At 35.1% G+C, this 22,462-nt stretch overlaps 4 protein-coding genes across 6 annotated transcripts in view; 2 read left to right on the forward strand and 2 right to left on the reverse strand.

Annotated features, from left to right (window-relative positions):
• Positions 1-7,989, forward strand: part of LOC112461914 (cullin-3-like) — a 10,150-nt gene extending 2,161 nt beyond the window's left edge. Inside the window, exons 2-14 of one of the 2 annotated variants that reach the window (XM_025027348.1) lie at positions 2,238-2,621; positions 2,787-2,990; positions 3,062-3,241; positions 3,518-3,892; positions 3,965-4,135; positions 4,224-4,331; positions 4,628-4,805; positions 4,895-5,127; positions 5,237-5,406; positions 5,817-5,955; positions 6,125-6,252; positions 6,323-6,379; positions 7,704-7,989. In XM_025027348.1, the coding sequence (XP_024883116.1) occupies positions 2,238-2,621; positions 2,787-2,990; positions 3,062-3,241; positions 3,518-3,892; positions 3,965-4,135; positions 4,224-4,331; positions 4,628-4,805; positions 4,895-5,127; positions 5,237-5,406; positions 5,817-5,955; positions 6,125-6,252; positions 6,323-6,347 (2,295 nt within the window). In that variant the 3' untranslated portion in view covers positions 6,348-6,379; positions 7,704-7,989. Of the gene's footprint in view, positions 1-2,237; positions 2,622-2,786; positions 2,991-3,061; positions 3,242-3,517; positions 3,893-3,964; positions 4,136-4,223; positions 4,332-4,627; positions 4,806-4,894; positions 5,128-5,236; positions 5,407-5,816; positions 5,956-6,124; positions 6,253-6,322; positions 6,380-6,672; positions 7,387-7,703 lie in introns of those variants that run through there. The other variant, XM_025027347.1, reaches the window with a different exon arrangement.
• Positions 7,990-9,996: 2,007 nt separating this feature from the next.
• LOC112461907 (ubiquitin-conjugating enzyme E2 L3) lies at positions 9,997-12,183 on the reverse strand. Its single transcript, XM_025027335.1, has 4 exons — positions 12,067-12,183; positions 11,558-11,653; positions 10,442-10,628; positions 9,997-10,235 (listed from the first exon to the last, which is right to left on the reverse strand). Exons 1-4 carry the CDS (start codon positions 12,091-12,093, stop codon positions 9,997-9,999), a joined length of 549 nt encoding a protein of 182 aa, XP_024883103.1. The 5' UTR covers positions 12,094-12,183.
• A 121-nt stretch (positions 12,184-12,304) lies between these two features.
• On the forward strand, positions 12,305-14,186 carry LOC112461915 (phosphatidylinositol N-acetylglucosaminyltransferase subunit C). 2 transcript variants are annotated; one of them, XM_025027350.1, is made up of 3 exons: positions 12,305-12,489; positions 12,744-12,824; positions 12,925-14,186. In XM_025027350.1, the coding sequence occupies exon 3, from the start codon at positions 12,975-12,977 to the stop codon at positions 13,791-13,793; it is 819 nt and encodes a 272-aa protein (XP_024883118.1). In that variant the 5' UTR covers positions 12,305-12,489; positions 12,744-12,824; positions 12,925-12,974; the 3' UTR covers positions 13,794-14,186. The 2 variants fall into 2 exon arrangements, with proteins under 2 accessions (XP_024883118.1, XP_024883117.1); XM_025027349.1 differs by having other exon boundaries at positions 12,305-12,431.
• Positions 14,040-21,594, reverse strand: LOC112461913 (nuclear pore complex protein Nup205). The gene is made up of 10 exons (XM_025027345.1): positions 21,456-21,594; positions 20,832-20,998; positions 20,243-20,659; positions 19,746-20,037; positions 18,927-19,649; positions 15,581-18,844; positions 15,246-15,496; positions 14,942-15,181; positions 14,657-14,858; positions 14,040-14,544 (listed from the first exon to the last, which is right to left on the reverse strand). The coding sequence occupies exons 1-10, from the start codon at positions 21,463-21,465 to the stop codon at positions 14,327-14,329; spliced, it is 5,784 nt and encodes a 1,927-aa protein (XP_024883113.1). The 5' UTR covers positions 21,466-21,594; the 3' UTR covers positions 14,040-14,326.
• Positions 21,595-22,462: the final 868 nt, after the last annotated feature.

Raw genomic sequence — 22,462 nt, forward strand, 5'->3', positions numbered from 1 at the left:
TCTCTCTCTCTCTCTCTCTCTCTTCCCTTCCCCTTGATATACGCAAGAAAAAAATATGATTACAATGATGTATAATCGACCGGGAGACTGATGATGTTGGAATCTGTCATCTTTGTTTAACACTAGAACTATCAGAGATCAATCCGTATTTATTTCTACCAAAAACCAAAGAAATCTTGGAGAAGAAAAGAGAAAACAAATTAATGAAATCAATCATCTATGTAATTTCGATAAAAGTTTGGGAAAATTTCAGAAATTAAGATGTTTTAAAAATGAGTAATTAAGTTAAATATCAAAGGGTCATTTTGATCCCCTTGTTTTTTATTAAATGGAATCAATTGGTTAAAAATAATTAAAAATGTGTTAACACCTGAAATAAATAAATATTTATTTAATGCTATATAGATGTATAAATTGATATATGCGGTTTACTTTTTTATGAATCAACTAACCAGATAATGGCAATCAATGTCACGTATAAGTTTATAAAACTGACATTCTTGTGATTTATGTCTATTTCTGCCAACATAGATTAACTTGGATTTTGGTTTAACTTGCTATCCTTTTTCTAGTTCTACGAATTAAAAAAAAAGATAAAAAGCAAGTTAAACTGAGATTAAAGTTAAGCTGCATTGATAGAAATGGATGTCAAACCTTAGTGCAAAATAAAAAACTATATTCAATAATATATTTATTTTATAAATTTTAAATTTTACATATATCATATTTTTCTCACGCTTAATGTTTTCGTTTAACTATTTTTCCAATTGTGTATTGTGTATCTTTGTAGCCTAATGTATTACTTAGGGCCGATATCACAGTCTCCGATTAACGTAATCCTTCGATTAAACTCACTCTGCATCTCTTTCTAACTGTCCCCCTAGAAAGAGACGAAGAGTGAGTTTAATCGGAGGATCACGTTAATCGAAGACTGGTGATATCGGCCCTTAGCAGCATTAATATTTGAATTGGATAAATATTATGTTGTGTTCACTAAAGGTACAGTTTTAAGCATTGTTCGTGCTTGAACTATGAGAAGAGGTCATCGACAATGGTTACCATAGTAGTGTAAAAGACAGTTGTTAATAAAGTGCAGCTATATAACCATGCTAAATTTTTAATGTCATATTTTACTGTCTGTAAAATTTACAATGCTAGAAATACCGTGCTTTTTAGTACCGAATAACGTAATAAGGTAAAATGATGTTACCAGTAATTTATGAAAAGATTGGCACGCATGATTTTAATAAGAATCTGTACTTTGCACAAAAATTTTGCTTGTAAATTTCTATACATAATGTTATGTATAGAAAAATGTCATAGATTTATTTTTCAACTTGCTTTTTCTCATTTTTTGTAAATGTTCACACCTCAGAGTTGAATTTATTTTTATAATATATTTAATTCTATTATGATGTATAATTAAAAAGCTTCTCTCTGTAAATGAGGTTCTTTCATAATGAGAATATGACAAATAAACATAATATTGATTTATAAATTAATATTGATAAATTTAATATTAATTTAATCTAAAAAATCTTATCTTGCTTCGAATTTAATAGCAAGTCTGTATATGTTATAATTTTATTAAATTTTATTTTATTAATAGGTTAGACTTGTTTACATTGTTTAATAATGTCTATGTGACACAAACTATGTTCACATAATATACCATATAACATAAAAATATGTTTGATAAATGTCATATGAAATGTTAAATAAAGAAACGTATATAATTTTCTCTCTCTAATTCTAACAAAGACTTATTTGTGGATATACATTTTCATAATCAAGGTTATGACAAAGCAAAACATACAAGCAATCTATACAAAACACATCTATACAGGAATAGAAAACAGAACCATAAAAGAGATAGAATCATGGATTATGAAAATGAAGACTATGATCTTCAGCAAGGCGGCAGAATGATTGACATAATTCCAACGTCAGGGTTAACACACAAAAACAATCCTCTCATAATTCGTAACACTCTTGTGAGAATTATTACCTGTAATATCTTTACTATGCTTATGCAGCAAGCATAAGTTAACATTTTTTATGAGCTTTTATGAATTGTATCTGCGTTATTTAATGTATTTTACATTTGCAATTGTATTATATTAATATTACAAATTATCGTAGACATTTATGATTTCTCTTAAATTAAGATAAATAGAAACATGAGTTTATATTTAGTCAATAGCCAATTAACTACCATAAACACTCTGTTTTCACAGACAACTATGGATGAGAAGTATGTAGAAAGCATCTGGACCTTATTGAAGAGTGCTATTCAAGAGATACAGAAGAAAAATAACTCTGGCCTCAGTTTCGAAGAACTTTATCGCAATGCTTACACGATGGTTCTTCACAAGTATGGCGAACGATTGTACACGGGACTGAAGGAAGTTGTAACGCAACACCTTGAAAACAAAGTGCGAGAGGATGTTCTTCGTTCCTTGCATAATAACTTCCTACAAACTTTAAATCTAGCATGGAACGATCATCAAACGTCAATGGTGATGATCAGGGATATCTTGATGTACATGGATAGAGTATATGTTCAACAGAATGATGTAGACAATGTGTATAATCTTGGATTAATTATTTTTCGAGATCAGGTAATTTTCATTTTTAACTTGCATTGTCTTATAAAGAATTTAGAAGTCACAAAGTTTTATTGTAATAAAATAGTTGTTGATTTTGCAACGTTAAGTTGCTGTTGATTTATATAAAATGATTGTTAAGTATGTTTAATATTGACGAGTTTCTTATTAATTTTTTAGGTGGTCAGATATGGATGTGTTAGAGACCATTTACGAGAAACATTATTAGGTATGGTCGCGAGGGAAAGAAGAGGAGAAGTTGTAGATCGTAGCGCTATAAAAAATGCCTGCCAAATGTTAATGTTACTTGGAATTAACAATCGCCAAGTTTATGAGGAAGATTTTGAAAGGCCTTTTTTACAACAAAGTGCTGAGTTTTATAGAGTGAGTGTCCAATAATGAGATACGTACAATAGTCTTACATGCGCATATGTAACCTGCAAAATTTTCTTCAGATGGAATCTCAAAAATTTCTGGCAGAAAATAGTGCATCGGTATATATAAAAAAGGTTGAAGCTAGAATCTGCGAAGAATCTGAAAGGGCAAAACATTATTTAGATGAATCAACTGAATCACGGATAGTAGAAGTTGTAGAAGAAGAGTTAATCAAAATACACATGAAAACCATTGTTGAGGTGTGTTTATTTACGATCTGGCTAGCGATCATGTAACTTTTTTCTTAGAGCGGAAACGTGAAAAGTGAAAAGTTTCATGTAACTATCTTTTTCTATTAGTGTTGAATAGAAAGAGATAAACTTTTCACTTTTCACGTCCTAGGGGAAAAGATACATGATCGATCCCCTGTATTAATGGACGATTAAACTTAAATATATGTCATGTGTTATATAATCACATTTAGCACATAATATATATTATGTGTTATATATCTTAATATCTCTTGTGTTTGACAGATGGAAAACAGTGGTGTAGTACACATGCTCAAAAATCAGAAAACGGAAGATCTTGGTTGTATGTATAAACTATTTTCGAGAGTATCAGACGGATTGCGTACTGTGTGCGACTGTGTATCTCAGTTCCTCAGAGAGCAGGGCCGCGCATTAGTGCAAGAAGAGCATGAATCAACCACAAATGCCGTTCTTTACGTCCAAAACTTGTTAGATCTAAAAGATCGCTTTGATCATTTTCTACATTATTCTTTCAATAATGACAAGAATTATAAACAGATGATAGCATCGGATTTTGAATACTTCCTTAACTTGAATCCTAAAAGCCCGGAATATCTGTCGCTATTTATCGACGACAAATTGAAGAAAGGCGTTAAAGGAGTTAGTATTATGTGTATAATTGCATTGTTACATATCGTATGACTTTCGATACATGAATATATTTGGTTTTAGATGACAGAGCAGGAGATTGAAGGGATCCTAGATAAAACTATGGTTTTATTCCGTTTCTTACAAGAAAAGGATGTATTTGAACGGTACTATAAACAACACTTAGCCAAACGATTATTGTTGAATAAGTCTGTTTCAGATGATAGTGAAAAGAATATGATATCCAAACTTAAGGTAAGAACTTGTTCATATCTGAAACGGGTATTGCTCACATTTTTATATTAAAAGAAATTAAAAACATATTTCTTGATTATTTTTTTAGACTGAATGTGGATGTCAGTTCACATCAAAGTTAGAAGGCATGTTTAAGGATATAACAGTCAGCAACACTATTATGGATGAATTTAAGGACCATGTTCTTACGTCTGGCGTAAGTATCAAAATAATATAATAAAGCATAGACCAGCTAATAAAGAAAATATAATAAAAGGTTTTATTACCTTAAATGCTTCTATAATTTTTATATTAAGATTTTATATAAATATTAATTTGAATATTTCCACATGTATAAATAAAATATAAATTAGTGTATAAGTTACAGAAAAGATTGTTAACGCGTAATATTCTGGTTATGTTTAACTAAAACATTTTATAAAATTTGTATTTATACGTATACCATAGATATAGATTATTATTTTATGTCTTATCTGTGTATGTTTCATAAAGACAAATCTACATGGTGTGGATATAAGTGTCCGGGTGCTTACAACTGGTTTCTGGCCAACGCAATCAGCCACTCCAAAATGCAGTATGCCCACTGCTCCGCGTGATGCCTTTGATGCCTTCCGGCGCTTCTACCTAGCTAAACATAGCGGTCGACAATTAACGTTACAGCCACAATTAGGTGAGTTATTATTTTTATGTCTTTATCAATATCTGTTTTTATTTAAACATTTAGTAATATAATGAGTGCAATGATAAAAATTTGTACAGGCTCTGCTGATCTAAACGCTGTATTCTATGGACCACGAAGAGAAGAGAGTAATTGCGGAGGCTTGGATACTCCATCATCTTCGAGTTCTATTGGGAATGGTAGCGCAAGTAGCAGCTTAGTGAGCCAGCGAAGCAGCATGTGTAGTACACCACGAAAGCACATAATACAAGTTTCCACTTACCAAATGTGTGTGTTAATGCTGTTCAATAAAAAAGAAAGGTTAACATATGAGGTGAGTTGTGATATGAGTTTAAGCAGCTAATTAATTACATCTACATGTTACATGAAGAATAAAAAGTGTTTATAATTTCTATATGTACATATGTATGAATATTGTGTAGGAAATTCAAGGTGAAACCGATATTCCAGAGAGGGACTTGGTCAGAGCATTGCAATCTCTTGCCATGGGTAAAGCTACACAAAGAATTTTACTTAAACACCCTCGTACCAAGGAAATTGAATCTACGAATTGTTTCTGTGTGAACGACAGTTTTACCAGTAAATTACATAGGTATTATATTTTTATGCAATAAATGATACATATATTAACACTTTCGCAGCTGGCGATTCGAGCGCGTGGCTGTACTGAGAGTTACGTGTAAATTTGTTTCATTTTCGGATCCAAACTATTTTTAATTCCGTTTAAATGCTTATTTTGAAATCAATTTATTGTTAGATAACTGCAGTAATCATAAATACGAATCATAAAATTATGTGCTTTTCTAAAAATATAAAATAACGTTAAATTATACCAGCGGCAACAAACTACTACATTTTAAAATGACGTAAAATTACATCAAGGACAATTGGCTACAAATCTTAAAAGTGACTTAAAATTACGTTAGTGGCTGCAAATGTGTTAATAATATATGTGATGTAAATAACCATCTTTTATTGAATATTTGTATCGCTTTTGTTAAGAGTAAAGATCCAGACCGTAGCAGCAAAGGGAGAATCAGAACCTGAGAGAAGAGAGACGCGCAATAAAGTCGATGAAGACCGGAAACACGAGATCGAAGCAGCCATCGTACGAATTATGAAAGCCCGAAAGCGTATGCCTGTATGTAACTTGAAATTTCTTATAAATATAAATTCACTGTACACGGTTAATTCATTGATACATATTTTTCGAACGTAAAAAAAATATTTTTTTTATTCGAGATAAGCTATAATATGTGTAGAATATATAAAGCATAATCAATATATCAATTTATTTTCTCTTTTATTAGCATAATATACTGGTAACAGAAGTAACAGAACAGTTAAGAGGTCGATTTTTGCCTTCACCTGTAATAATTAAGAAACGTATCGAAGGCTTAATCGAACGAGAGTACTTGGCTCGTACACCGGAAGATCGGTATGTAATGCATGTTATACATTGACCCTAATATTTACAGAAATAAACTAATACATTCTACGATTTACAGGAAGGTGTATACATATGTTGCTTAATGCTGAATTCAATATTGGATGTGTACAAACATGTAAGTAATTTGTAATAATATATATCCTCTTACTATACACATTAATGATTCTTCATATTTTATTCACCGAATCATTATTACATCACCATTATTTGGCATCATTATCGTTATCTTCTTGTTATTCTCATTTCTCGGTTGTGAATTATTATTGTCCAGGGGATATTCCATGTCAACAAGAAAATTTATATTTCCATAGAGTTTGGATATTCTGTATATGTATACAGTTAATATATTGACTACATATATTGACACTTATTTAGCTTTAAATTTACAGCGTATAATGTTCTTTACAGGAATATATGATTGGGAAGTTTATCGAAAATGGTAAAATATTGAGTACGGCCGATATTGCAAATACAAAGACAAAAAAATTAGAGAATGGGTCATTATTGAGTGCTGAAAACTGTAAGATGATGTGTTTATATCCATTAAAAAATATTTGAATTAGACAACTTATATACTTGTTATCATGGAACATCTCTGTAATTGAAATGAATGGCAAGATATTCTTTTGATAATTGACTAGTTTGGTGGAAAAGGTTGATGTGTCAAAGGAATGATGCACTTAGATCTAAATCAGGGAGGCATTGATTTCTTGTAATAATGGAGATTGTACCTGCTCTCCAACTCTTTACATTTCAATTACATGTGCATTTGTTTGACTTACACTTGTATTACAATATGCATGTAATACATGTGAGTACTCATTATAATGAATATGTATTCTAAATTAGATAGTTTTTAGTTAACGCGCGTTTCTAATGATGCGAAATACAATTAAGTTACTGAAGATGATTCGCATTGATAATATCGCAATTAGAAACTTTTCTACACTTGTAAGACTGTGATTGTCTATGATAACAAATACTATCTGAATATATCGTGAATTTAGGAAGAAAAATGGTACATTTACATATAGTTTTATTTACGTTGATGTCTATCAATTATATATGTAAATAAGTGATGTGAATGTATTATTAAGAATATACTTGTCTCATTTCCAACAACTCAATATTATTTTTCAAGTTTGCACTCCACACCCCTAAATCTAAATCATGTTTATCTTCTTATATAAAAAACACATGAATACACAAGTGTTGATTTTCATCTAAGTCCATTTTTGGACATATATTAGTTAAGATATGCTTTCACGCTATATTTTGTATTTATATAAATATATAATTTGAATTTATATAGTAATAAACATTATACATCTCCAATGTTGACGCTTAACAGCTTCCGCCTCTTCCACCTAGCTTTTCAATTATTTCATTGCAATTTAATCCACTGACCGTTTTAGTACAACACAGAATATTTATTATAGTATGCCAAAAGTGGGATCTACGAATCTGTAAGAGATGCAGAATTTGTTAGCGGGATGATATGTGCGCATGAGATTAAATAAAGATGAAGATCTTAATAAAATGCAGTTCAATTCAAACATGTATTGCACACTTTCACGTTGTAGTGAAGAAAGGCGAATGATTGGTGTCATGTTTTTATTTTTATTTGTATTCTCTCTTTATTTATTAAGATAAAGTTTTAAGATTTAAATGAAGATTTTACCCTTTTTCGTACACAAAACTGAATAAAATTAAAATGCTACAACAGCACTTATTATTCCTGAAATATTTATCCAATACATTTATTTTCTATACAAAGTTTAACATGCTAAACAAACACAAAATATCCAGTTTACCCTAACTAAAAAATTACCCTTGTAAAGTTTTACATATATACATGTAATGTATAATATATGTAATACTAAAAATAAATGCTGAAGTAATTCGTACGGTTTAACAATGGAACTGTAAGTTTATCAGTTGAGAATATAATCCATAACAATAGCTGTATAAAGTTTTTACATACGTAATAATATCCAGTATAATGAATAGCATCCAAATAATGTTTCTTACAGTGTGAGATACATTAGTCATCGTAACGATTAATGTTATCTCGGTATGTTTTATTGTCTGAAGAAATTTTAATACAATACAGGGCAAAAGTTATAAACACAATTAAAATACGATTGTTATTTTCATAATTGCGATAACATAAAAACAAATTATGTTATTAAACATGTATGTATCTTTACAATGTTTAATATTTTTAACAAGAAATTTTCTTGTATAGCGATTTCAATCTTCATAACATTTTATAAACAATTATTTATCTATATGTGCTGTTAAAAGATAAATATAAAAATTTTATTAGCATTTTATATACTTTTCAAAATATTGCTGTAAATTATTGCATAAATGTGAATTACAGATTGAAATATAAATAATATTATTTCGCATAATCATAAAAATTTTAGAAATTCTCATAGAAGTACATAGGAGAAATAATTCACATCACGTTTATATCAAAAAATATAACTTACTACTCTTGAAATATTGTATTTCTTAATCCTATACAATTCGATAAACACAGCACACATAGTACAAAGAAGACATTTCATATTCCAGCAACTGGAGCTTTTGTCAATTTTTCATATATTATGTTTTATATATATATATATTATATTACATACGCTTAAATAGAAGTTGTAATAACTTCTTTGCCCATTTAAATATATTACGAGGTTATATAAAAAGAATATTCACACAATTTTCACATAACATTAGCCTTTTAAGCCATTGTAGAAATCGGAAGTTGTAATCAAATGGAAAGAAAAATGACTAGACTTCTTTCCAATGATTTCGACTATGTTTGTTGTAATCTTGTTCATTATTCTTTTTATAATTTGAATAACGATATAAAAAAATGTTTTTAAACGTTTTAGTTCTTGATTTTTATATTTTTCGATAATCACAAATGTGCCAGCAAAAACTGTAAACAAATTTAACATATCAGGTTTCATATTACAGCAATTTTAAGACAGTTCTGTACAGGATATAAAATAAAATCTGCAGACATCCATCCCCCTGTGAAGAAAATTTACATTGCATTCAGATATTGAAAAGTACTTGGAGTCGAAAATAAAAACAAAAAAGTTTACTTTTTTTTTTTAATTAATCAATGAAAAACATTAAATTATATATTCGCTACATTATAAAAAATTCAATATTATATCGCGAAAAGATTGACAAAAATTTCAATTTTATATTACAATTAATTTTGTTTTCGTTAAAGAAATTTGAGAGCAAACGTTCCTCTTTTATTACTTGCGATCTTAATATTAGTAACAGTTATAAAGCAGTAGCTATAAATTCGAAATGCAATTATAAATTAACATCTTAAACAACATTGGAAATTATGTGTACTTTAATACATACTGCATTACATACGCTGCTACATCTGATAAACATGATGTCTCTATGCTGAATCATTTTTCATCATCGTATACATTCCTACAGGATCAAGCTGGAATGTAACGACCTTTCGATGATAAATCAAAGTATAATTGCATATGACTTCAAGTATAAATTGTATACAATATGATACAGTTATTCATCATAATTTACTGTACTCTGAAAAGTTCATCCCACTTCTTATAAACATTATGCAACATTATGCAATTTGCGTCGGTGTTAACCAATACTGTACAGAGTCATCTCAACTCGAATCTGTGAGATTCCACGGGGATTAACAGACAGGTATACATTGGCTTGAGTTTAAATCAGCTGACGGGCGGCAGGCATCGTGGTGATGATGGTAAGTAAAGCTAAATCATTCGGAGTTATTCGGTTAGAAGATGATGATGATTCCCGCCTCTTCTCGGCATGCTTTTTTATAAACTCTTTCGCATTTTTTAAAAACTTTTTTCTATCCTTCAGAAATTCTTCAGCTAGATCCGCTCTCAAGAGATGCTCGGGCTCAGGATCATTCACTAATGCTATCAAAGCTTGGATCACTGCAAGTGTAAAATGGCATATGTCAAATTAAGAATATTCTCTTTTTCTCTTGAAAAAGAAACATATTAGTTTTATGTTTACGCTGCTTTAGAAATATGAATTTTACAAATTGCAACTAGTAGCACTTATACTCAAATCTTAGAAGCATTTTTATAAATCACTATTAAAATACAAAATAGCCGTAAGTTGAAATGTAGAGACTGACCTTGGTCCGTTTTTGTAGCAGGTTTCCAATTTTCCGCGCTTATAATTGGCAAACATATCTGTCCCTTTTCGTCTACGTTTGGATGATATATCTTCGTTTTGAAATTTATTCTTGGTGGTTTAAAGGGGTATTCTGCGGGAAAATTAATTTCGATGCGAAACGCGCCTTTGTTGTATGGTGGGTTGTCCTGTGGAAGAAAACATCTCGTGTCTTTACTAATGTCTATAGATTACTAGTAAAATATAACACATACATTACATATCATAGAAGCAACATAAGACTCTGTGTTACACTTGAAGGAAATCATAGCAATATTCACGTACTTAAAATAATATGTTAAAATAAGAATATCTTATATATTTTTTCCTAAACAAGAAATAATGTTTCTAAACAATATTCTACTATATAAGATTATATAACAGTTACAATCTATTTTGTGCACAGAGATTGTAGAGTCTAAAAATTATATATGTATAATTGCAATATAATTCACACATTATATACTATATTCTTACAATATATGCAGCAAAACTCACTGCACATTCAATACTTACAATCACTAATCAAGTGTAAAGTGTATAAATTTTCATACATTTATTTAAATGAGCGTTTTTCTAGCGTACCGTGAAATATTGCAGAAATTTGTATTGAAAAATGACTTTCCATACGAAGGATAAAATACACACAGATCGGACTGGTTTTATCGGAATGTTTGAATCAAGCGATTATAGGCAACACAAATATAATATATATAAATTCATGTAATCCAAATTAATGTATATTCAGGCACGCACCGTTGAGTTAATTACATTTTCATTTACTTTTCTTCCTCTCTCAAGAACATAAGCTACATTTGTCTTACCTTAAATGTGAAAGAAATGTAAAGAAGTACACTCGAGAGAGAGAGAAACGGGATCTTCCTCTCTCAAGAACACAAGCTACATTTGTCTCACCTTGAAGCTGAAAGAAATGTAAGGAAGTACATTCTTGAGAGAGAAACGGGATGAGTCACGACTCACGGGACGTGCACTTTGCACCCGTGCGCGCGCGTATTTTAGGTTACGTGCCCCCCTCGAATCCCCAAGGGGGGTACGACGACGACGACGAACGACGTACCGGCAATATCAGGCCCTGCCAGGTGAGGATATTGGACTCGTCTACTTGGATATTTGTGAAGTTCTTCATCGCCGACGCCCTGAGGTCGCCGAGTTCCTGGAAAAAGTCACACAGGCTGAGTGGAGTCCGTGGAGCCGCGCGGAGGCACGGTCACGTCGCCGCCGGGTTTCGAGGCCGCCCCCGGAGCGGCGGTCGGACGGGGCCCGTCCGTGGGGAACGCGACGCGACGGGGGCACGGGTCCCGGGCCCCGGGGTAACGACCCCCGCGGTTGCCGGCGACATTGGCGCGCGCGCGCGCGCGCGAGAGAGACAGGAGTAACCGACGGGGTGCCCCTCGATGTCAGCGACGAGGCGAGGACGGGCCACTGACGCGCGAGATCCCGTTCCCGCCGAGCGACACGCAGGTGAAGGCGCGTCCGCGCGCGGGTTGATCCTGCGCGACGACCCCGACATCGTCACGGGCCCCGTCGACGTCGCACGACCGACCACGACGACTACCTCGAATTTACCTTTTGCAACCTCCTCGTAGCAGCCATTTTGAAAATAAATTCCACTAAAAGCAGCAAAACTTGCCGAGCCCGCCGCCAGTGCGCGTCTCCCGCGGACGACAGTTCCCCGACAAATTTCCCAGGGCGCCCCGTTCCCTCGGAGGATGATAATTCCCCGGCGGCCGGGTTTCCCGGGTGAGGGAAAAGATGGCGACGCGCGCGCGCGGCGACAGGTCCGACACACGACTCCGACGATCGGTCATGGCGGCGCGTGCCGCGCGAAGATTTTACCCACGGTTGCTCGAAATGTCCAGAATATATGTATATGCTGCGAGATCGAGGCAATAACGTGTCTCGGAATATAAATGATTGTTGAAAAGTTTTCGGTAAATGTTCACTTAAATTCTCTCGCCTTAAATTTTGACAGAAATATGATTCCATTTCGTAAGTCAAAACTGTCATTTTTGACATGATGTAACATGTATTTCATATATTAATCATGATTTTTGAGTTCTTTGCGAAAGAATGATAAGAGTTCAACACAGTGAATAAAGTTTATATAGTTAAACATTTGTATTCTTCCATAATTAGTTATTACACCAAAGTCGCAATTAAAAATAATGTTACAAAATTGTAATGATTCGGTATTCAAATTTATTTTCTGGAAAACTTTGGTTTTTGAGTTGTCATTGTTGCAGCAAATGAGCGATGACCTATGTAAGAGACACATTAGTTAACTATACGTTAACAATGTATTCCACACATCCAAATTAGTGGTGGTAAGCATAGTTATTATTATTGCTAAAACTAATAAGTAATTTTACTATCAAGTGCTTTGGCCAATGTAGTTAATTCATAAACTTATTTAAAACTTTGTAGGAACGGGAAGAACTTTGAGAACTGTCCTGAAAGTGTGTACTTAATGCAAGATGAGAGAAGTACAATGGCAGAAAAATTTGTATGAAAATTACGGATTGCCTGACAATTATACGGACAGTTCCTTCTTGAAGCAACTGCGTAAAAATATAAAACCGAATAACGTGACGTTAATAGAAGCGATAAGCTTAGGCGCCAGCATATCCACGAGATTGAGCGTTGTTGTACTCTTCGTCAACATATTTATCTGGCTGAACAATGAATGGACCACGCCAAACGTTGTCGTGATATCAGGAAGCGTGCTGACGATCCTTGGGTATTTTATATACAATATGAAAATACCTGATCGGCCTATAAAACTAACAAAGGATTTGTGGACAGTATTAATATTTCTAACATTTGGTTACATATTATCGCCCATTTTGAAAACCTTAACGGAAACGATTAGTACTGATACAATTTACGCTATGACGATATTGATGTTTCTCACCCATTTAGTATTTAGCAAATATGGATCGTCACAGATCTTTCTCTCGGACTCTTTATCCATAACTTCCTCAACCTTTGGCTCATTAATGTTGGCCTCCAGATTAGCGTCTCCGTTACATGCCTTTTCGCTTTTAACCGTTTCAGTTCAGTGTTTCGTACTGTTACCTTATTTGCTGTCGCAAATAAATAATAAAATTGTCGTATCAGTCGTTCTGACAATCGGCACTATATATTTGCTCCTATTTGTCTCACAAAGGTTCTCCTACGTTTTTATTATCGCTGTAATATTCATTCATTTTGTTTGTCCACTTTTGTATATCAGATGCCAGAAATATAAAGATAACATTTATGGTCCTTGGGATGAGGCAGTAATCGCTTCTTAAAAAGAAATAGAATTGGATTTCTTTACGAGAATCTATCGTAGTTAGAAACTTGTATATTTGTACATTTATAACAAATATGTAATCCAGAATCGTATACTTGTACTTTTTGAAATCCAATATTCTATATTTATCACACATCTTTATATAGTATTATTTATATTATTCATGTAATAAATAATAATTTTACAAGAATACATTTTATTGCATGATACACACGTTAGATAGAAAAGGAGAACATGAAAGAAGTATGTTAATATAAATTTATTACATTTTGCAAAAAATGCAAAGGAAAATGACTTAAAGTACGTAATTTTCACCTGATTCATTTTCACAAATAGATCAAAAAATCGATTCTGCATATGAATTCTAAATAAAATTTAATCGATCTCGCTATTTTTCATTTCTAGTAAACACTGTTCATACCTATTCTGTGTAACAAAATGGCGATTAACGATAAGTGGAGTATACAAAGTGGAATAAAAAAATATGTAATTAAAATTGAAACTATGTACGTAGCAAACGTTAATCCTTCATTATTTTATAATTATAAATTGTAACAATCTTTTAATTCGTCTTATAAGAGCTTCGATAAAGCTACGGTCCACTGTCGCGTATTCGCTGTGTGTTGTATCCAACAACTGCGTGATAAAAGTATCGGTAAAAGTAGAAACGAGTCCTTGCTTCAGCTCCATTAGCGTTTCTGACGAAACCTTCCATTCTATCATGCTTTCGTCGACGCCACCTGAAGTTACTGTACGAACGAATATATTACAATATTAAATGTTTGATGACTCATAAAGTACGCGCTATAAACGCATAAATACAATTATTTCTAATAAGAAATTAAATTAGATTTCACTAACCGTGCACCCTTTGAGTTTGCCGTGATATGACTTGCATGGTGTAAAAGTCCAAGTGACTCCAAAGAATGTATAAAGCGTGCTCTATTATAAGAGAGCAGTATTTTATGCTTTGTCGCTTATCCTTTATCCAATGATTTAGTTTCTGTTCGACGAGTATTCGTTGTTTCCCTATATCTAGTTCCACCTCGTTTTCGGACATGTACTGCGAATAAAGACAAACGTGTTAAACTTTTAATACGCGTACACGAGTAATAAATTTAATTGAAAGATTTAGATAGCACTTACCTTCTTTAATTCCGCTGTACTCATGTCGGTTACCACTTGCGCTTTCTTTATCAGGGAATCGATATGCGGTAACTCGGTGTGCAGCAAATTTGTCACGGAAACCAATTGTTCGACAATTGTGCCCAAACACACTCCACCAGAGGTATCCTTCATTTTGTCTTGTCTTCTTCCAGGCTTCGGTGTTAAATGAGGATCGAACAATACATTTCGTATTTTCTGATCCATACGACTGTGTTGCATCTGAAATTATTCATTTACAACATAACATGTATACAGGCATGTCCACTAGAAATTTAAGACTTACTTGATTGCGTGTATACAGCATGATGTTGGCGATTATCTGTATGCAAGAGATATATTGCTCGTTTGCGTCAACCTGCTGGTAATTATGATTTATCGGGATCGTCTGCAGCTGAAATTTGTGCAACAACGACAGCATCAACTTCTGCAACCGGTACAGATGCGCTCTCAATTCTCTCATCCCAGTACTGCTCTCTAATTTGTAATCGTCTATATCTATTCTCGCCAATTCCTCGTCCACGAGTTTGTACATGTCTGAAAAGCGATTATATTTACAGAAACATAATTATAATTATATAAGAGCAGTTCGCAATCACAGTTATCTCATAGCATACAAACCTATGTTAGCAGATCTAGATATCACCCCGGTGAGACATGCGATCTCCTTCAGGAAAAGCACATTGGCCTGCGAGAACGCATTTCTCAGGGCCATTTCCACGGTGTCCCTGTGACTCTGTAAAAATCCGCAGACTTGCACGGCGCACGATTGATTCTCCGTTCCCAACGTGGTGAACAGGGCGTCGCAGAGATACAAGGCCGGTAAGAAAATTTGCTGATAGCGTTGCCCGACCGAAGGTATGAAGGAATAATCGCCGCCCTCGAAGCCTACGTGCACGTCAGGATGCTGATCGAACGCGCACATACTGGACATACAGGACAAGATCTTGTTCTCCAACAAACTCTCCGCGCCTAGTCTCGTTGACGCCATCCTGCAGAAGATCGCCATCTTTGCCTCGTACAAGTACAAAGGCCGCATCGTCTGTGGCTCCGGTTGCAGCATGCACCGCAACAGACCGTCCGATTCCAACAGACTGTCTATCATGTGCTTCAAATAGCCTCTGCTCGTTAGATAGATCATCCACGCGTTATCATAATCCAATTCCAAGATCTTGTCCAGGCAGGACAGGGCGAGCATCTTACACACGTCGTGTCCGCCCGAGCAATTGTGGCACAGGATATCCATCAACTGATTTCCGAAACTGTTGATGACCTGAATCGTCGCGTAACGTTGCGAGCGTTCCTGCACAGGCATAAGCTTGTTCATTGAATTGTCCAATTGGCTGATATACACAGAGTCCATCGCGCTCACGTGCTCGGACTTTTCCAAGCCGACGATACTCAAGAAGTTCAATAAGGCCGCGTAAAGATGCGTGACGACTTTCTGCGAGGACGCACCGGCATTTATGATCCACTGTAAGATGTGACTTAAAATGATTTTCATCATCGTCGTGTTCGACGGCGATGACGGCAGTAACTCGTTGTCCGACTGAATCACGAAGCTGTTTCGTAAGTTTACCAGCAACATTAGAACCGTGCCGGATACCAGAGTTTTAATCTCACTCAGAGCTTCGCAGGACGTCATCTTTTGCAGCAGGTCGTGCGACAAATTCAGCAGAAGATTTTGCCGTTGAGCCACCGGCAATTGTTGATTCGTCGCGACGGAGAAAAGTATTTCCGTAGTTTGGCACCAGCCTTCTACGAACTTGACAGTAGCATAGGACAGGACCTTGGTTTGATTCTTCTTCAATGCGTGCGCAAGTATGGACTTGACTTCTTGCTGCATGAGCTTGCGTTGGGTAGCAGTCGCGCTGCTCTGCGTAACCGTTAATTCCTCGGTGATGAGAGAATGCAGTTTTCTGATGTCGATGAGCCACGGACCACCCATTAACGCAACGGGAATGCTGCATTTACCCAGGACCATTTCAATCTGCGACGGATCGAAGAACTCCCACGATTTCGCGGGTTCCAGATACAATTGGAAATCGATGTAATGCAAGAGATCCATCAGAAGCTTCTGAGAGGGTACAATCTGGTCCCTGTCCTGATTGAAACTTCCCACCAATCGCTGAATTAGAGAAGTCTGCAAACTTCCACCAGCGACTCGTAACTCGATAGCCGCTATTTTCAATAGCCAGGACATGCAGCCGAGCTCGGTTGATCTATTTGGCCCCTGAAACGGCAATTTCGAGAGATGTCTCTGCACGAAGTCTTGATTACTCGTAGTACGTAGAAATCTGAGAACAGGCGTCGATGTTTTGCTGTTAGCCGTTAACGTATGGAGATAACAGTAACAGGCTTCGGTTATTTTGTCGCGACCGCGCTCGAGAGATTGCTCCAGAATACCTAGGATGGAATGCAGACAGGTACGCGGAAATCCGAGGATTCCCGGTTGCTGGATAACGGTCTTCCTGATGTCTTTGTTTATTTCAAAGCCGAGCAAGTAATGGGCGAGATTTGGCGCAGGTCGTGTAATACTGTGCATCATTAAGAGCAGAATTCTTTCTTTGCAATTTCCAATTGACTGCCTACTCTGCTCGTCCGTTCTAACTATCTCGTCATCCTCCTCCGAGATATTGTCCGCGTCTAGACACTCGACAAAACCGTGTCTGATATTGGTCGCTAAAGTAGAAGTTGCCGTGAACGTCGACAGCAATTCCGAGTCTGCTCCGGGCTCGTTGGTCACGCCGTGAATAACGCCGACCGCCACGAAGGCCTGCTTCGGTAACCATGAATTGTAAGAAACGTACTTGACAATATTAATCATGTGATCCGGCTTGCCAGTGCGAGGATTCACTCCGAGCAGCAAACGTGACAGTCCGGTCATAATTTTGTTCACAGACGGTATGGCGGTTAATTGTGCCATATAATTGTTTTGCATCTTTAATCCACGCTCCAATATTTCCAAGCAATAAAGACTGCAACTCTCGAGATACGTCTTGCCCGGAAAACTGTCGTAGGTATCGAAATGATGGCAACCTTCGTCCATGATGTATAATATCACGTGTAACAGTTCAGAAGTGGTGTGCAAATGTGTCATTAAGTGATATCCCGGAGCCGAGTTGACCAAGGTGGACTCCCCACCTTGCAACTCAACTTTGCAGCCCACGAAATCCTCAACGGTCGGTTCGTACTGCTTTATCAACTTCGAGAATATCTTCAAGCAGGCTTCCGCCACCTCCCACTTCTCGGCAGGATTTTTATACGAACGAGTATGGAACCTCAGGAAGACGGTATTGATAATGAAATGTAAATACGGATCGAATCCTGGATTTCGTTGACCTACACCCAACAGACGTGGTATTGGGAAATCAGTGAGCACATCTAATAGCTGTAACATGGCGCGCGTTAACGGGTATTCCTCGTTTCTAGATTCGATCTCTTCCAATTCCGTTTGCACACCTCTCGGCTGATAACTGCTCGTTGTTGGTATAGTGGACAGAAACTGAGCGGCCTCCAAGCTCTGCCAAACAGTGGAAGAGCTCTCTGGAGATCTGGCCAGTGCCGCGAGAGTTCTTACTAGTACACCCTTCAAAGGTATCGGCATCGCGCAGCTCACCAAGCCGATCAAAGACTGCAAGACTTTCCAACTCGGATGGTCGCATATCGCAACTCTCGACATTTCATCGTTCTTGGCTATCACTTGGACAACCAATAGCACTGCCTCGAGACCTTTAACTTCCTGAGGCATAATTCCTTTCGGATGACACCTTTGCCTGTACACTGTATCCTGACTGGGAGGTAATTCCTGTCTCAAATTGTAGTAGTATCGGTTTAAGGAATTGAAGAAATGATCCCATGAAATAGTTGCTGAACCGGATGATCCTATAACAGATGCATTTACGTAACTTTATTATAAAAATAATAACACAAATACCTACATTTTGCTTATAATAATCATACTTACCGTTTGGTTTAAAAAAATTAAATGCGTATCTAGCCGCTTGTGGCGATGAGGCGAGAGACGCTATCATCTTCATATACGAAACAAATAAACCTGCCGGTAATATCTCTCCGGCAAGCCGTATAAATTTAAATAAGGCAACTTGTCTAGACGGCAGGCGGCTAATGTATGCAGGAGCCGACACGTGAGTCGTATCAGTGTGATGACACCAATAATCCATGGCTAAATTTAGTTTCAATGGATCTTCCTTGTACAGCTCTGCTATCATCAACATTAAATATTCAAAATGATTATCCAGGTTCATCGGAGGTTCAATGCCTTCCTGTTGGAATGCTTGGATCAAGCGCATGGATTCATCGGCGCGACTGCGTAATTCTTTGACTTTAACGGGCATCAACAATATGAAGTCGGAAATTAACGTATGAAAATAGCGAACATAAAATTCCTCTTGATGTATGCAACTACTCTTGAGCAAAACCTCGGCCATAAAATGAAAAGCTTTGTTAGCCAGAGCCGCTTCTACTAGGATTTCATCTTCCGCGGTAATGTTCTGAGACTGGAATTGAGTGGTGGTTGTTTTGATGGTAGTCATAGCTATCGCTAAAGCAAACTGTATCACTCCTCGCAATCCAGCACTCTCCCAATTTATGTTGGTAGATATTAACTTTTGATTCAGTTCCTCCAGTGCTTCCCTTTCCGCTATTAGTGGCATTGAATTAATTAATTCTGAAATAATAAATCACAATATTATTATGAGTTTTACAAAAGTTATTTTGCAAGTTATTATAAATGTTGACAGATTGGTAATAAAATATATTGTACCTTCGCCGTTTTCGCGACTATGTAAGAAACTAAAATTAAAGGCATTCAAAACAGCCATAATAAGTGCAAGTGTAACTTTGTCAGGCCCTCCTTCACCCGCCTCGGATTCTACTTGACGTGTTTGCAGTATAGATAATAAACGAAACAGAATTATATTCGGAAGAGACGACTGAGCGGACCACAAGTATAAAATATCAGCCAGATCTTGTCGTGTGTCATTGTAAAGTTTCATAACCATCTGATGATGCTTTGCTCCGCCTAATGCTCTATTTTGTTGCAGCAAATCTTGTTCCTGTTTAAAATTATTTTTAGAGAGATTAATACATTTTGATAGTTCAAATATCTAACAAATTATTGATAGATATTTGGAAATTGTTAAATGTTATTATCAATTAATTTTTTAAGTCAATACAATTATTTTATAGCTCTTCACAAAAAATAATCTATTTTGTACAAGATTTCTTTCTATTCTTATCTTTCCTTCCTTGATAGAATACCTTAGTAGGATCCATTTCCTCTAACAGGGATAAAATCCTATTTAATAGACCATCTTCTTGCAACTTATTGGTATAGTCCGTAATGTGTCTTGTAAGAGCAACCGGTGCATCCACCGCCCAACTGTGACCAATTCGAGTGTGCACTAAGGTTCTTAATACTGATGTCAGCGCTTTTCTTCCGTCGTAATACAGAAGAACAGCTGTTAAGCCGCGTGTTAAACCAGGATGATGCGGCATTTGAAGTTGAGCCGTACAGAGAAGATCCAATGCCATGAACTCATTCAAATCATACATATCTGATATAATGAGAGTCTCATCCACTAACTCCTTTGATAATATTTGATGACCCAAACCAGGTAGCGTAATACCATCCGTGACTCCTTTCTTAATTTCCTCGCGACTTTTTGCATTTTTTGGCTAATAAATAAAAAATATAACATTACTATCTACACATAACTAGCATTATAATATATTTAATACTATTATATCAATTGTACCACATTTTTAGTAAGATTTATGAATATACATTACAGTATTAATTTTGATATCTTATTATAATCATTGAATAACAAGAATAAAAGACACTTACTGGATTATTTAATATAGTAAGAAAATTCTGTCTGTGATTTCGTAAAGCTTCCGTCAATTCATGATACTGAGGATCTTGAATATCAGGAACTGATATTACATTCTTCTCAATAAGGCTTTGCAGCTCTTTGTACGGCGTCCACATATCTTCTGTCGTTGTTGTTCTATCTACATGGAAAAAATACACTTTTTTTAAATTCTTTGAAATTATCATTCACAACTGCAAATATTAAAATAAATATAGATAAATACATAAATATAAATACTAAATAAAATCTTATTGATAGAGTGTATAAAATAAGTCTCATTACATGTATATAATTATTACATTAGTACTTGTAAAATATTGGATTTTGACTACATGTTTAGAAAAAAAGCATATTATCTAGGGATAAGGCAGCCCAAAATAAAACATGTAATATGTCTCAGCTAAAAAGACACGGATTCCTTAACTTCCAATTATAATATATCGTTACATGATGCGATTTCGCGAGATTTTTCCTCGATTTAAAGATTTATTTTAAGGTTTGAGAGGTTAAGGTTTATCGCGTGATACATTTATCTTAGGGATTGAGGTTAAATTTGCCGCATTGTACAAGATGCGTGTACATTCGGATGCTGTTACCTTCGGACATTTTTATCACGTTAAGGACGACGTTACGAGAAACAAGTCAGAATTAACGAGACACCGTAATTAAGCGTAATGTAGACATATAAATCCCATAAAACATAAATACCGGGTCGGTACCGGTTTGTCTGGCGGGAACGAGTCATGAGGGATTTGGAGCATCGAGCACCGATTACGAAGATAGAACAGCGTGTTTGATAAATATATGATAAATTTTTTAAAAGGTATTGATTGGCTACAAGATAGAGGATTTCTAGAAACTCGAGAACTTTTCTATTTTGTAGCCAATTACATGCTTAACAAATTTGTCGTACGACATGAAATATACGTTTCGGCCATATATGTTTTTATTACCTCCACAATTTTAGAAAATATATAACGAGAAAGATGAATTAATATTTTTAAGAACAGATTAATGTTATATTCACAGACATTTTAATTATTAAAGTTAGAATCGAAGATATACTCGAGAATAAGTGCGCATTGTATTTATAAATATTTATGCATTACGTCTGCATTTGCCTTTTATATCGCATATATGTTATAATGTTAATTGCTTATTTTAATGTAGATAAAAAAAGACATTACAATATAAATGAAGCTTTCTAAAATTGCAGTCTTTGGAATTTTTATTTATGCCCATTTCTCACTCGATTATATTCTCCTAATATTTCGCCAATTTTTCAGAATTAAAATTTTCGCCGTTCGAAACTTCACAATTATAGACTTAAAATTTAGGAATTTTAGAAACCACATATGTATGTACTACGTTTACGCGAGCGTTAGTAAACTTACGATATATCACTCGTTTACGCGGAATAAATTATCGTAAGTTACTACAAAATCCCGTTTACGCGAAGGAAAATCCCGTTTACACAAAGGAATTATCTACTACAAAAGTAACGCTCACGTAAACGTAGTAGTAGCTCCTCTGCTTGATTATATATTCTTCTAATGCTTTGCTAATTTTTATGAATTCATATATTTTTACACTCATACTACAC

This window comes from Temnothorax curvispinosus, unplaced genomic scaffold (genome assembly GCF_003070985.1).
Source record: "Temnothorax curvispinosus isolate PA1 unplaced genomic scaffold, ASM307098v1 QBEX01011875.1, whole genome shotgun sequence".
In the NCBI taxonomy this organism is placed as follows: Eukaryota; Metazoa; Arthropoda; class Insecta; order Hymenoptera; family Formicidae; genus Temnothorax; species Temnothorax curvispinosus.